The sequence below is a fragment of the Oncorhynchus kisutch genome, linkage group LG5 (assembly GCF_002021735.2).
Source record: "Oncorhynchus kisutch isolate 150728-3 linkage group LG5, Okis_V2, whole genome shotgun sequence".
Classification (NCBI taxonomy): Eukaryota; Metazoa; Chordata; class Actinopteri; order Salmoniformes; family Salmonidae; genus Oncorhynchus; species Oncorhynchus kisutch.
In genome coordinates, this window is record NC_034178.2 from 14,414,165 (window position 1) to 14,431,357 (window position 17,193).

At 41.5% G+C, this 17,193-nt stretch overlaps 1 protein-coding gene across 1 annotated transcript in view; it reads right to left on the reverse strand.

The window, feature by feature from the left end:
- LOC109890448 (parathyroid hormone 2 receptor-like) overlaps positions 1 to 17,193 on the reverse strand; it is a 44,947-nt gene that overhangs the window by 18,932 nt on the left and 8,822 nt on the right. Inside the window, exons 3-6 of the mRNA XM_031824552.1 lie at positions 8,519 to 8,629; positions 7,205 to 7,326; positions 6,886 to 6,983; positions 4,893 to 5,076 (exon numbers count right to left, since the gene is read on the reverse strand). Of these exons, the coding sequence (XP_031680412.1) occupies positions 4,893 to 5,076; positions 6,886 to 6,983; positions 7,205 to 7,326; positions 8,519 to 8,629 (515 nt within the window). The remainder of the gene's footprint in view (positions 1 to 4,892; positions 5,077 to 6,885; positions 6,984 to 7,204; positions 7,327 to 8,518; positions 8,630 to 17,193) is intronic.

A 17,193-nucleotide genomic window follows, 5' to 3' on the forward strand; every position in this document is an offset into this window, starting at 1 on the left:
ATCCTCAACACAGGGGCTCCACAAGGGTGTATGCTCAACCCCTTCCTGTAGTCCCTGCTCACCCATGACTGCGTGGCCACGCACATCTTCAACATAATCATCAAGTTTGCTGACGACAACAATGGTAGGCCTGATTACCAACACCTACAAGACAGTGTACAGGGAGGTGAGGACCCTGGCGGAGTGGTGCCTGGAAAATAACCTCTCCATCAACGTCAACAAAATGAAGGAGCTGATTGTGGACTTCAGGAGACAGCAAAGGGAGCACACCACCATCCACTGGGACACAGTGGATAAGGTTCCTCGCCATACACATCACTAACAATCTGAAATGGTCCACTCACGCAGACAGACAGTTCTTCAGGAGGCTGAAGAACCCGGTTACTCAACCCTGCACCTTAGAGGCTGATGCCCTATGTATAGTACGTAGAAATTGAACACGGGTCACAATGTTTGCAAACTGTTTTACCCACTTCATGTGTATTTTGTGGGCTCCCGAGTGGCGCAGCGGTCTAAGGCACTGCATCTCAGTGTAAGACATGTCACTATAGTACCTGGTTCGAATCCAGACTATCACATTCAGACGTATTTGGGAGTTCCAAAGGGTGCCGCAAAAATTGGCCCAGCGTCGTCTGGGTTTGGCCGGAGTAGACCGTCATTGTAAATAAGAATTTGTTTGAGGTGGATTTGACCTCGTATTTCTGTGTGTTTATTATAGTTAAGTCTATGATTTGATATTTGATAGAGCAGTCTGACTGAAGGGTGGTAGGCAGCAGCAGGCTCGTAAGAGTCAAAGGTATATGGTTTAGAGAGAAATAGTCAACACTTTATAATTCCTGTAATAACTTGCGGCTGAACTTGAAAGGGGTTCCTTCGTTATTTTACCGTTCATGTCTTCCATAGAGAATGTCTTGATCTACTTCAAATAAGGTCTGTGTTTCGTGCTTAAACCGCCTCAGCGTTTTGATACCCGTGTAAATCCCACTAGGATAAGGTAACGTTTGTCAAAAATATTTTCATAAATCAACTCTACAATTTTTAAAATCTTTAAAAAATCTTCGCTTATATTTAGCCAATATTGATCCTATGGATATCTACACAGTTATAAAATTGGCAAGGTGGTGTAAGTCTACACGATACACAGACCTTATTTTAAGTGAAACAAAAAATATCCTATGGAATAAATGAATGAAGGAACCGCTTTTCATATTTTGCTAGAAGGTGTCATGGGAATTATGACTCACACTTTGGTAGTCAATTCTTACCATGTCCATTATTAAAATAGGATTTCCTGCATGTAGAAATTAGTTTTTGTTTTCAACATTCATCACAGGTAACTTAAACTCTATTTTTATTCAAACAGTACTCTTCAGTATTATTGTCACTTCAGAGATCTGTGTGTGTTTTACAGATGGCAGAGAAAAGAGGAGCACCAGTGTGGTGGAATTGGCACCAGGAAAAGCAGAGCACCAGTGTGGAATTGGCACCAGGGAAAGCAAGGTGTCTTATTTGTGATAAAGATGTAAGCATGGGGTCAGCAACGGCTAAATCAAAAAATACCACCAACCTGTGGAATCACCTTAAGAACACCCATCCAAAAGCCCATAATATGTATTATATTAAGTTAAAATAAAAGTGTTCATTGTTCATTCAGTATTGTTGCAATTGTCATTATTACAAAAGTGTGTATATACAAGGTATATATACAATTGAAAAATCGGGCGATTAATTTTTTGGTCCTCCAATAATCGGTATCGGTGTTGAAAAATCATAATCGGTCAACCTCTAATTACAATGGTGAAACATGAGGTGATGGCGGCGGATGAATGGCATGACAATGGACCTTAGTATCTCGTCACGATATCTCTGTGCATTGAAATTGCTATCTATAAAATGAAATCGTGTTCGTTATCTGTAGCTTGTGCGTGTCCATACCATAACCCCACTGCCACCATGGAGCACTCTGTTCACAACGTTGACATGTGCAAATCGCTCGCCCACACGAAGCCATCTGCTCGGTACAGTTGAAACAGGTGTGCCAGTGTCCATCGAAGGTGAGCATTTGCCCAGTGAAGTTGGTTATGACGCCAAACTGCAGTAAGGTCAAGACCTTGGTGAGGACGACGAGCACCCAGATGAGCTTCTCTGAGATGGTTTCTGACCGTTTGCGCAGAAATTATTTGGTTGTACAAACACACAGTTACATCAGCTGTCTGGGTGGCTGGTCTCAGATGATCCCGTATGATGTGGAGGCCCTGGGCTGGCGTGGATAACACGTGGTCTGCGGTTGAAAAAGCCTTCAAAGTGAAGCTGGTTGAGAGAGAATGCCAAGAGTGTGCAAAGCGGTCAACAAGGCAAAGGGTGGCTACTTTGAAGAATCTAAAAGTGATTTGTTTAACCTCTCAGAGCTACCCCCCTACTTTTTTTCAATTTCCACCTGAAGACATACCCAAATCTAGCTGCCTGGAGCTCAGGCACAGAACCAAGGATATGCATATTCTTGGTACTGTTTGAAAGAAAACACTCTGAAGTTTGTGTAAATGTGAATTGAATGTAGGAGAATATAACACAATAGATCTGGTTTAGATAATACAATGAAAAAAAAACATGTTTTTTCTTTTTATTGTTGTATCATCTTTAAAATGAAAAAGATAAAACAAACATTCAGATAGGATGATGGGGACAATTTCAGCGAAAAATATAAGAGGGCAACAGTAATTGTGCAAAGTTTCAGAATGATAACTTCCAAAATGAGTGTGCCACATGACATTTATCATGAAGTCACCCAGGTGCCCCACACAAGTAGCCCAAATGTACCCAAGTGGCCAAATTGGTGAAGTTATACATTTTGAAGGGAATAACTATATACAAAATACCAAAATGGTATTCTAACCCCCCCCCCCAAAAAATTAAAATAAAAATATACATTTACAAAATAACACTTTCAATATTTGGAAGACCCTCAGTCCTCTACACAATATTATGCTGCTGATGCCAGGTGCCGTAGCACATCCATGCCTGCAGAAATACATTTGGGCAGATGAACCAGCTTCAGTGGGGGATGGACACCTTGGCACTGGGGGCTCCCATTCAGAGTCAGTGTCACTGTGAAATAAAATGTTCAGTTAGAATATTTTCATATATGAGCCCTGTATCAACAGGTATAATAAACAGATATATATAGAGAAACAGATATATATAGAGTACAGGGAACATAAAGTTGAATATATTATTATAGACCTGCTAGATCTACTTACCCTATTATATTATGACAGACCAGCTAGATCTACTGTCTTTATTATATTACAACAGACCAGCTGTATATACTGTCTCCATTTCACTTTGGCCATTGTTGTGGGCCTGCCCGCCCCTCAACAGCCTCAAATAGGCTATTTCATTTCACAAATAATATTTTATATTATTAATTTCAAACAGCAGCATTAGCATGAGAAGAACTTACCAGTCCAAAACAATGTCCTCTCCGTTCAAAAACTATTCCTCCATTTGGGAATCGCTAAATGAATCGTCCTCGATCAATTTCTTCTAAAATTGTGTGTACATCTGTATATCTAGACTTAGATTTAGCTTTTCCTGACTTAGTCGCCATACGGATTGATATATAAACAGCTGAATATGCGCTTTACCAAAACAATGCAGTGCACAACATGCGTTGCTCCTTCCGGTATGAATCATCAATGGCGAATGAACCTCTTTGCGCCGGAGTTTACTACATGGGTTGGTCTTCCAACACATAAACATTACATATTGCCGTTTACCTCAGCTCATTGGCTATCTACCCAGCTAGATTTCAAGACGATCAGTGGTCATTGGGTTAAAATACAGTCAATCAACGAAACAGCGGGCAAATCATTGGTGCACAATGATGTCATTACTTGTTGTCTTCAAATCGGTTTCTTTCAGTCAATACGTCCCGCAAAATGACCCATCAGGTTTGGTTGTGTTACAAACAAACCAGTTGATTGCAATTAAACCAAACATGACTGGAAAAGTCACGTTCTGTGTGTGTATTTACCTTGAATGTGTCATCGAAAATGTAATGAGACGGAATACACGACACAAGTGGTTCATAAAATGTTTTGTGTTAGGCTATAGAAATTGATTTTATCAAACAAAAAAACATTCATTGTGTAACAATGAGCATTGGGATTGCAAACAGAGGAAGATTGTCAAAGGTAACCAATTTATTTTATTGCAGTTTGTGATTTTGTTACGCATGTGCTGGTTGAAAGTTGTTTTTTATGGGGCTCTATCCTCAGATAATCGCACTTTCCCAGTAAATCCTTTTTTAAATCTGACAACGCAGTTGGATTAGCAAGATTCTAGGCTTTTGAAACATGTGAGACACTTGTATTTTCATTAATGTTTAATAGGACTATTTATGTAGCGATCACCGTATGTTGTCGAATTTCAGCCTGCTACCGGGTTCCGTGCGCAGAGGTTAACACTTTTTTGGTTACTACATGATTCCATATCTGTGGGACTCCAAGGGTCAAGGGGTCTGAATACTTTCCGAAAGCACTGTATATTTATACTCCGGACTCCAATATTGACCACCCTAATATTTCTATATTCCTTAATTCCGTTCTTTTACATGTGTGTGTATTGTTGTGTATTGTCAGATATTACTACACTGTTGGAGCTAGGAAATCAAGCATTTCGCTACACCCATAATAACATCTGCTAAATATGTGAATGTGACCAATATCGTTTCATTTGATTTCGATTTTCGATTTTATCCAATGTGTATTCATCAACCCCGCTATGTTGTGCCGTTATTTATGCGATGACACTTGAGCGCAAGCCTTTAAGTGCACTTCATACAACAAACAAACTGACCTTGAAGTGGAAGGGAAGAACATTACAGTACTCACAAACTGGGAGTTGTCAAGGGGCATAGCAGAGATGGTCTTGTAGTTGTCCATGAGCGCTGTGTCAAACTCCTGCAGACCTCCGTTGGTGTGGACCACCTTGTCTTTGACAAAGATGCTGACGGCACGCAGCATGAAGGACACGAACAGGTGCATGTGGATGTAGTTCCTAGTGCAGTGGAGGCGTCTGCATGGCAGGTGTAAAACACTCAAGGCTCAACAATCACTATATTCGACCAATGAAATGTATTTTATAAAACCCTTTCACATCAGCAGTTGTCACATCGTGCTTTACCCAGCCTGGAACCCCAAAGAGAAAGCAAAGCAGTAGCAAAAGGACAGTGGCTAAGAAAAACTAAGTAGAAACCTAGAGAGTGTTTGTTTCGGCATTCAAACCTAGTTTGTGTTGAAAGAAATGTGGAAATGTACAGTTAATACACATACAACTGCATTGAAGACAATAACCTGAATTGAGTAAAATACCCTAAATTCCACGTTTTTTAAAAATCACAATGGTTCACCGCAAATCAACTTCCCGCAGATCATTTGAGTTTGTTTTACAGTGTACGGTGGTTTTTTCAACAGCATCTGTGTTGAAATACTGAGGGAAGATTGAGAGTAATACCTCCTTCTCTAACTGCATTCATAATACTGACAACTCATAATGAAAAGCATCGATTTGTTGGATTCACGTCTCCAACTCAACCAACTAAATCTATTCTTTAACTTGTACAAAGGGGTGTTTTACTCTGTTATTAGGGAATCATGACAGTCCTATTCTTTACATTTGATTCTAGGTTGAGTTGGAGACATGAATACCATGTCATGTCAATGATTAATTTGTAGACAAAACTAGAATTAAGGCCAGACTAAGTCAGTGGCACAATACAGTTTTTGCAATACAGTAAATAGCCTGTTAACTTTTTTCGAAAAGTTAACAAGTGATATGTTGGATTCAGGACTCCAACTAAGCCAACATTAAAAGTTAAAGAATAAGATTAAGCCAGTGGCTCAGATGAAACTATACAAACATTAGATATCCTTTTAAAACATGGATATTTAGCTGTGTTGTCAATCAAACACAATTCAATAATCATTTTGTAATATAGTAAATAACCTAGAGTTAAGGCTATCTTACAAACTAATGTAGCAGTGTTTATTCAAACTTAAAATGAGTAACATGTTGATGTTAGCCTAAGAAAGTGTTCATGGTCAAAATAGCATGCAAAGGTTGCAGGTCTGTGGAGATCTTTACAATTGCTATAATAATAATCTGTGCAGAATCTTGATCAGCATTGAGCACTTGCTTGCACGTGTACTTTTATTGTAATCTCAACTGTTATCGAGGTCATTTGGTTGTACTATTAGATGAAGCACAGTGACAACACATTAAGTTGTTGTACAAATACAAAATATCTGACATTGTGTTCCCGTTTGAACTTTGTTGTGCTTTAAAATGGTCGAAAGCGCAGTGATAACACATTCAGGTGACAACTAAAAATCGAACATTGTTTTTCCATTGGAATTTAGCTGTGGTTTTAGATGGTTGAAAGCAGAGTGATAACACATTGGGAATTCAACAAACCTCTGGCAGTTTTTTTTGTTGTTGAGCGGGTGAATAAAGATTGGAATCTCGTAGAGAATTTGGAGATGAGTCAAGAGGATGGCCAGGACATTTTATTTTTACTTCTCATTTACATGCGTGACTGTTTTTGGAAAATGGTGATGAACAGCTGAGGCTTAGTGCTGTATGACCTCGGTGCCATTTACACAGGTGGATAGAGCAGCACATAGAAATATATGGATGAGCAAAGACCGAGTGGCATACATCTGCGTCCCAATATATGTCCTTTCTCCCAAGGTCTGCACTTGTTCACTTCCTTTCATAGACCGAAAGGAAATGACTGGTATAACGCAAACTATATTTGTGGGAAGGAGCGCACAACTGCACACTTCTGGAGAAAGGACCAATCGTTGGGACACAAGGCTGTCTTACCTGAAGTAGCCTATGATGACAATGGCCCCTAGAAGAGAGATGAAGGACAGTGCATATCCAATGGTGTACATGACGTACAGCCGGTCAAAGAAGTCCTGCTAGAGAGAAATGGATATGTTATAGGCCTGCTTCACTGTTTACGCCGGGAAAAAGGTTTGGTTTTTAGCTTCTATGCTAGCTGCCTGTGCTCCCGACGCCCCAGTGTAGCTCCGCTGTTAGCATGAGTCAGAGCAACTCAAGCATTGTCATGAGTCAAGTCTGCAACCACAACCATGTTAATTGGAGTCTTAGGTGTGACTGAAGTGGTGATTGGGATTACCTTTTCCTCCTCTTGACCAGGTAAAAGGAATTTTAAGCAGTCGGAATAATTGGACCATGTTCGGTTCAACCCCTCCACAGAAACCCAGGAACCGTTGACATCACACTTCCTGTATGCATGACCTGGACATACACACAGACACAGGCACAGACACCACACACACACACACACACACACACACACACACACACACACACACACACACACACACACACACACACACACACACACACACACACACACACACAGTCTGGTCATTAACATTGCAGCATACAGTTAACTGCCAAAACAAAGGAAACACCAACATAAAGTGTCTTAATAGGGTGTTGGGCCGCCACGAGCCAGAACAGCTTCAACGCACCTTGGAGTGGATTCTGCAAGTGACTGGAACTCTATATGAGGGATGCGACACCATTCTTCAATGAGAAATTCTATAATTGTGTTTTGTTGATGGTGGTAGAAAGCGTGGTCTCTGGCACCGCTCCAAGCATTTCGCTACACTCGCATTAACATCTGCTAACCATGTGTATGTGACAAATAAAATTTGATTTGATTTAGAATCTCCCATAAGTGTTCATTTGGGTTGAAGTCTGGTGACTGAGATGGCCACGGGATATGGTTTACATCGTTTTCATGCTCATCAAACCATTCAATACGTCAAATCCATTACATGTACATTGCTTCTCTCCATATAATGACCACATAATGCAACACACAGGGTTTTAACACAATGGTACTGCAGTTAAAACGGTATTCTGTATATTCAATTGTTACCATGGGCCCGATTTACTAAGGGTTTGCACCAGCTCAGAAGTAAAACATTGAAGCTAGAATCCTCATTTCAAACAACAACAAAGTGGGTCACCCCGCCTCTGTTCCCCCCGGGGATACGGTTGAGCTTGAACAACCCAGCAGCGTCGCAGTTCTTGACACAAACTGGTGCGCCTGGCAACTACTACCATACCCCGTTCAAAGGCAATTACATTTTTTTTGTCTTGCCCATTTCACCCTCACAATGGCACACATACACAATCCAGGTCTCAATTGTCCCAAGGCTTAAATCTTTATTTAACCTGTCTCCTCCCTCCTCATCTACACTGATTGAAGTGGATTTAACAAGTTACATAAAGAAGGGATCAAAGCCTTCACCTGGATTCACCTGGTAGTGTCATGGAAAGAGCGGGTGTTCTTAAAATGTCCTGTATACTCAGTGTACATCCCCCCCCCCCCCCCAAAAAAAGTGCAAACTTTGCACCCAGTGCAAACACTTAATAAATATGGCCCCATGAGTATAGCCTATCTGTACCCCAATACCTTGATGGTTGAAGTCGTAGATGTAGCTGGGGCAGGGGACCTTGGTTAGCGCTCCGGGGGATCCCTGAGGCCAACAGATCAGACCATCCCAGCCAGGGGCACAAAGGTCATCTGGATACATAGTGGGAAAGGGGAGTTAGGTAATATAAGTGGTGGGCACCAATACTGAATTAAATATGATGTAGATTTCACTTGATACCGATATGAGCAATTCATATTGTGATATGTTTATTTGTGTTTGATATCGATATCTGGAAGGCATATTATGATATTGGTTTATCCTTCCTGTTATTTTACACTCTTATGTAAAAACCAATACTGTACATGACTGTTCCTGCATGAACAAACCCCTCTCACAGACCTTCTCACTGGCTCTCAACTTAGTGACTTAATTGCCTGTGATAAATTGACTTATTTAAACTGTAGGTTTAGGCTCCCAGAACATTCATATATGGTCCAATGAGTAATCAGCAAGCACTTGTCTGGACGTGGAAGTGAACAGAAAAAAACCGAGGTTTTTATAAAACCTAAAATCTTCACAATTACAAACATCAATATATGTGATGTAGATATTTTAGGCTTTTATTTTCATAAGTGACATTATTTGGACATTGTGTTAGAGGGTATCGTCATCAAAGGAACGGAGGCTCCCAGGCCAAATATCATTGCCACTCCCTTAGGATAAATCTGAACTTAAAAGAAATCATTGCTATTGAACTCAAGGCATTATCATTGAAAGGTTTCATTGACTTGTTGCTTTTGTGCCTGTCAATGGTAAGTGCTGGTGATCTTGCAGACACTGGACATTGATCCACTCAATTTAAGAAAGGGCAAATATCCAGCAGTGTGCACTCAGTCCACATCATCAATGAAACAAGCTGAAGAAGGATAAATGTACTACATATCGGCTCCATGGACAAAAACTCTTTCTCCCACTATGTATATTTAAACCTCCGCTCCCTTGATTAAACACATTTCTAATATTAATCTATATTCCATGATGAGAGTGTGAGATGGAAAGACAAAGCTTATGAGTCACTCATTAGCGACAAGTGGAAAAACATTGCTCATAGTCATTACAGCTATATATACACACACACACCATCTGTCCACCAGATGAGTAGGCTAGTGGGAGAGCACTAGGAGTAATAGGTTGTCGTCTTTTGTCAGCTAGCCCTCCTGATGGTTCAGTGAAACAAGTGACTAGGGTGGGAGTGTGTCACAAATGGCACCCTATTCCCTTTATAGTGCACTACCTTTAGTGCCATTTGGGATGCAAGCTGAGACTAAGAGAAAAAATAAGAAGTAAATAGATTTAAATAAATTAATAAATCTTATGATTGCAATTAGGGTTGCACATTTTCAGGAATGTTCAGAGGTGGAAACTTTCAGTGGGAATTAACGGGAATATATGGGAATTAATATCAATATCATTTAAATGTAGATGTTTTTTGCATTGGATATATTTACCGTATATGGAGACAGAAACATTAACCCTTTACCTTATCATACGTAGACAATTGCAAATGATTCAATCCTTCAAATAGAAATAAAAACAATTTAGTTACGAATTGAACTTTAATTAAATGAGTTGCCTCTTCACATGGGATGATTTCACTGAACAACAAAAGAAAGGGAATATTGAATGATCCCCAATGAGCCATCGCATCTCCCAAAAACATTTTCAATATACATCTGTAAAATGAAACTAGAAACTAAAGCTTTGGTTGTCTTCCTCTCATGCTTCCATGTCTTCTCCCCGGACCTCAATGTCCACCTCATCTTCACGGTCACTTTCCAACCTTGTTGAGGATAGCTCGTCGTCAGGCTCAAAAAGCCTCAAATTTGCCAGGATGGCCCCCAATTTCTCAACCCTTGTATTGGTCAGCTTCTTGCGTGCTTTGGTGGGTGCGTTCCCAAACAAGGACCAGTTGTGCTCTGAGGCGGCTGATGTTGGTGGGATTTGGAGGATGATTGAGGCAACAGGTGACAGAGCCTCAGATCCACAAAGTCTCTTCTACCAGGTGGCTGATGAGATATATTGGCATGACTGCCATATTGCATCTTCATCCCAAAGCCCTTGTTTGGAAGTGTACTTCGCCAGACTGCCAAGAACCTTGCCCCCATCCAGGCTAAGGTGACGAGACACAGTAGTGATGACACCATAGGCCTTGTTGATCTCTGGACCAGACAGGATGCTCTTGCCAGCATACTTGGGGTACAACATGTATGCTGTGGCTTGTATGGGCTTCAGGCAGAAGTCTTCATGCTTTGTGATGTATTTCAGAACTGCAGTTTCCTCTGCTTGGAGCAACAGTATAGTGGGCATGGCAGTACGAATTTCTTCTTACATCTACAAGCAGAGTCTGAACATCAGACAGGATCGCTTTGTCTCCCTCAATCTGTGCAATGGCTACTGCTGTAGGTTTCAGGAGTTTCAGGCTGCTTACCACTCTCTCCAAAAATAGATCATCCTGGAGGATCCTCTTGATGGGGCTGTCCATATCGGCAGACTGTGATATGGCCATTTCTTGGAGAGACTCCTTCCTCTCCAGGAGACTGTCAAACATGATGACAACACCACCCCAATGGGTGTTGCTGGGCAGCTTCAATGTGGTGCTCTTATTCTTCTCACTTTGCTTGGTGAGGTAGATTGCTGCTATAACTTGATGACCCTTCACATACCTAACCATTTCCTTGGCTCTCTTGTAGAGTGTATACATTGTTTTCAGTGCCATGATGTCCTTGAGGAGCAGATTCAATGCATGAGCAGCACAGCGAATTGGTGTGATGTGAGGTTAAGACTCCACTTTAGACCAAGCAGCCTTCATGGTCACAGCATTGTCTGTCACCAGTGCAAATACCTTCTGTGGTCCAAGGTCATTGATGACTTCCTTCAGCTCATCTACAATGTACAGATGGGTGTGTATGTTGTCCCTGGTGTCTGTGCTCTTGTAGAATACTGGTTGAGGGGTGGAGATGATGTAGTTAATTATTCCTTTCCCATGAACATTCGACCACCCATCAGAGATGATTGCAATACAGTCTGCTTTCTCTATGATTTGCTTGACCTTCACTTGAACTCTGCATATAGCAAATGAGTAGACAAAGCATGTCTGGTTGGAGGGGTGTATGCTGGGCGAAGAACATTCATAAATCTCTTCCAATACATATTGCCTGTGAGCATCAGAGGTGAACCACTTTCATACACAGCTCGAGCAAGACATTCATCAGCATTTCTCTGACTACGTTCCTCTATTGAGTAAAAAAAATACTTCAGATTCCAGTAGGACCATGAACTGTTGCTATTGATAAGGTCTAATTCAGAATTTTCAACTCGAATAGAAGTAGAGGGACTTTTGTCAGAGGATGCTTGTTGTGAGCGCTGAGGGAACTTTATGCACTTGACCAGATGATTCTGCATCTTTGTTGTATTCTTCACATATGATTTGGCACAGTATTTGCAAATGTACACAGCTTTTCCTTCTACATTAGCTGCAGTGAAATGTCTCCACACATCAGATAGTGCCCGTGGCATTTTCCTGTAAAGCTTAGGAAAAAAAGAGTAAAAAAACAAAACAAATACAATTCCATGTACAGATAAATAGTTAAGCAGTTAGATTAAACAACTCCTTTTAAGACAAATGTTTTTAAATGAAACATGTATGGAAACAGGTGAATTAACACTCCTCAGTTAACAGGATCAAGCAAGCTAAACCCCACATGGTAGCAAAAACTAACTAGCAGAAATTGTTTACAAGTTAAAAAATTATTTAAACACACCTTGTTGTAGGCTACAATTTAATAGTTAACAAAAAAATTATGTAATATAAAATATATTCACCCCACCCAGTATTGTAATCTAAACTTACCAGAAAGCATGTAGTCCCTGGCTCAGACAGTGTAGTAGTGTGGGCTCAATAGCATCTCATACTTGTGCAAGATTTTGAGAATCAGCTGTACATGTGATGGAAGAATGCACTGTGCATGCAAAGGGTTGTAATTCCATTGAATTGGGGATAGTTTAACCAACATATGCCATACAACCTAGAATTGCCTTATGTGCTTCCCACAAAAAAGGTTCACTGTTATAAGCTAACTTTTTTGATGAATTTAAGTAAAGTTCCCCAAATTCCCGGGCTTAACTTCCCATGGAAAATTCCCAGAAACCCCCCGGAAATTTACCGGAAGGTTTCCAACCCTAATTGCAATCCAGGTCTAAATAGTAGATATTTGTATATTTCAGTGTCTCAGCTGCAGTAGCCTTCCTATGCGTATGATGTCATACTTCATTATCTCAGAGCCAAATTGGATCTGATTATAGCTGGGTTGAGTCACATTATCATTTGAGACATCAAAGCACGTTGTATTAATTTAAACTGACAGACAGGAAATGTGCCATATTGGGGTTTGGGATCACTTGCCAGGTGGGTCCCATGTGCAGACACTGAAATACAGTGCCTTGCGAAAGTATTCGGCCCCCTTGAACTTTGCGACCTTTTGCCACATTTCAGGCTTCAAACATAAAGATATAAAACTGTATTTTTTGTGAAGAATCAACAACAAGTGGGACACAATCATGAAGTGGAACGACATTTATTGGATATTTCAAACTTTTTTAACAAATCAAAAACTGAATTTGAATCTGATTTTGGTTTCATCTGACCAGCGCTGACCAGCGGTCTTGGTAGATTTGCAGTGGTCTGATACTCCTTCCATTTCAATATTATCGCTTACAAAGTGCTCCTTGGGATGTTTAAAGCTTGGGAAATCTTTTTGTATCCAAATCCGGCTTTAAACTTCTTCACAACAGTATCTCGGACCTGCCTGGTGTGTTCCTTGTTCTTCATGATGCTCTCTGCGCTTTTAACGGACCTCTGAGACTATCACAGTGCAGGTGCATTTATACGGAGACTTGATTGCACACAGGTGGATTGTATTTATCATCATTAGTCATTTAGGTCAACATTGGATCATTCAGAGATCCTCACTGAACTTCTGGAGAGAGTTTGCTGCACTGAAAGTAAAGGGGCTGAATAATTTTGCACGCCCAATTTTTCAGTTTTTGATTTGTTAAAAAAGTTTGAAATATCCAATAAATGTCGTTCCACTTCATGATTGTGTCCCACTTGTTGTTGATTCTTCACAAAAAAATACAGTTTTATATCTTTATGTTTGAAGCCTGAAATGTGGCAAAAGGTCGCAAAGTTCAAGGGGGCCGAATACTTTCGCAAGGCACTGTACCTTAAAGGTGGAACTGACATTTTTTTAAACTACGTTGAAGACATGAAACCGACAATGATAATATCAGTCAAAAAGATCAAATTCCCAGTTTATACTTCAAAACCAATTTCATGAAGTTTTAAAAATAGGTTCTATTTGACTCAAAATTCCATGAAGTAGAAAGTAAGGCATTGTTGGCAGAATAAATGGACGCAGTTCAATGCATGATTAATATAATTTACAAATAGCAATATTTTTGGAACCACAAATAAATGTACCTGGTTGTAAATCACAGATGGTCTGGTACATTGTTTGTTTCCTCCACCCATTTGGGATGTTTCAGTTTCAATGACCCAATATTTTGAACAAAAACAGATGACTAACTAAGGCTGGGAATGTCAATACAATCAAACTAGCAAGGACAGTGATCACAAGTCAGTCATAACGTGGCCAATAGGCTAGCACGTGTGATAAACAAGGCCTTCAGACTGAATAGGACAAATAAGCGAGTATAAATGAGTCAACAGTTGAGACATCTACTTTATGAAATTTTGGCATGATGCGCTCAAAATCGGTGAATTCAACTTCAATATCTGATTTTCCTCTTGAAAATGTCCATAGGCCTACTGTATTAAACCAAGTTATAATTAATGGACTAAATAAATTATAAACAAAAAAACATGTTTTTACTCATGGGTTTTCAGTACATAAAATGTATCGGGAAAATTGCCACTGTATATTTGTCCTGGTAAATGAGGAAATACTTTATTTCAGGTGTACAGAATGATTCTCAAATGCTGTAGATACATCCGTCCTTAGTCTGCTCAATTTGCAGGCTTGAAGTGAACTCCGACCTTTGATAACACCGAGAGAGAGGTAATAGGATGGCTAATGATGGATGCAACTGAGATCAGGTGCGTGAGTGATCTTAGCCCGTATTGATGGTTGAACGAGAGATCACCGGGCAGTAATGATTAGAATTGGGCCATTGCCTTAAAAGGAACATTCTCGGAATCAAAGCTATATAATTGCTATATATCCTACATTTAAAGACTCAAATGGAATGAACCAATCACAGATTTCAATTTTAAATGGGGCAAAGGGAACACAGTCTTATAGGGGAACAGAATTATCTGTTATCATTTAGATCTGGGTTAAATTATCTGGAAAAACCAAATACAACAGACAAATACACCACTGATTGAGGGGAAGTGGGGTAATATAATGTTTGTAATTTTTTTATTTATTTTACTCCTATGAAAGGCAGAATATCATTTAGCCAATAAGTGGTTTCATTGATGTGATTTCGGTAACATTTTTAGGGTCCAAAATAAACCATTTATTCAGCATTTATAAAAATGGTGTGTCCACCATTTATTAATCATTACTCACATTTCTAAACTGTAATGGGAATTTTTATGTTTGTGCTTTTCTTATAACAAATGTCTGTCTTTTATTCATGTGCTGTTCTAAGAACCAATTTCTGTGTTCATGCAAGTGGCTGACTGTCACGTTTCTTCAAAATTGAACCCAGAAGCAGACCAGGACAAGGAGAGTAGGAAGAAGGTGAGTATTTATTTACAAGTGAATGTGAATGGGTAGATATATCCAGGTGGCGTAGCGGGCAGCGGTGGTGAGTTGATGGGAGTAAATAGGTGGATCCAATGGGGAAGCGGAATCCTCCGACGACCAGGCGGGAATGGGGTAAATGATCCGGGTGAGTAACTGAAGACAGAACAAACGGAGGTAAGTTTAAGGCAAGCAAGACGTACAAAACAACAAAACAAATTCTATCCAACTTGAGGCTGATATTATGGCACAACATACTGTTCATGGCTAACGATCCGGCAGGGAATGGTTGTCAGGTCCGGGCTTATGAAGAGGAGAGATGATGATCAGGACCAGGTGTGCAGATAGCTGATGTGATACAGGTGCGGGTAATCAGAACTCCCAACTGGCTACATTGCCCGGCAACCAGACAGGGTGCGTTCCAGGACGCCGGAAAAAAACACTCCAGGACAGAACACGGGCAAATATCAGACTCAGGAAACGGGATTCGTGACAGTACCCCCCCTCCGACGAACGCCACCGGGCGGACTACCCGGAGCGCCAGGGTGGAGGCGGTAAAAGTCACGAAGCAGGTCATCGTCAAGGATCTGACGCCGAGGAATCCAACTCCTCTCCTCAGGACCATATCCTTCCCAATCCACTAAATACTGGAACCCTCGACCCCGCCGTCTGGAGTCCATGATGCGGCGCACTGTGTAGACAGGACCACCTTCATCCGAGGAGGAGGGGGCAACAGAGGACTGAGGAGAACCGGCTTGAGGCAGGAGACATGAAAGGTGGGATGTACTCTTAGTGTAGCAGGCAACTTGAGTCGGACCACAACAGGATTAATGATCTTCTCCACTACAAACGGACCAATGAACTTCGGTGACAGTTTCCTCGACTCAGTCCGTAGAGGAAGATCCCGTGTAGCCAACCAAACCTTATCTCCAATGGTATAAGCGGGGGCAGGAATACGGCGACGATTCGCCTGGATCTGATACCGGTCAGAAACCTTAAGGAGGGCCTTCCTGGCCCGATGCCAGGTGCGGTGGCAACGACGAATATGGGTCTGGACAGAAGGAACCGAGAGATCCCGCTCCTGAGAAGGAAACAAGGGAGGTTGGTAACCGTACAGGCACTGGAAGGGAGACATCCCAGTGGCAGATGAAGGGAGAGTATTATGAGCATACTCGACCCAGGGTAATTGAGAGGACCAAGAGGTGGGATCAGAGGAAACAAGACAGCGCAGCGTGGACTCCATCTTCTGGTTGGCTCTCTCCGCCTGACCATTAGATTGGGGGTGAAATCCAGATGTGAGACTGACTGTAGCTCCAATGGCCAAACAGAAGGACTTCCAGACAGCAGAGGTAAACTGAGGACCACGGTCAGAAACAATGTCACAGGGCAACCCGTGGACCCTGAACACCTCCCTAACCAGGATCTCGGACGTCTCAGTGGCAGAAGGCAGCTTGGAGAGGGGAACAAAGTGGGCAAACTTGCTGAATCTATCCACAATGGTCAGAATAACCGTGTTACCAACAGAAGAGGGCAACCCCGTGACAAAATCCAGGGCCAGATGCGACCAAGGTCGCCGGGGAATAGGTAAGGGGTGAAGAAGCCCAGAGCTGGCCCGATTGGTACTCTTATTCTGCGCACAAACAGGACAAGCGGCAACAAACCTCCGGGTATCTTCTCCCATGGCAGGCCACCAAAATCGTCTGCGCAGTAACGCCATAGTCCGAGCAACACCAGGGTGACAAGCTATCTTGCTGGCGTGGGACCACTGAAGGACAGCAGAACGAACCGACTCAGACACGAACAACCGGCCGGGGGACCGTTATCGGGCCCGGGCTATGTCCGAAGAGCCGCCATCACCTCCTCCTCAATCCTCCATGTAACGG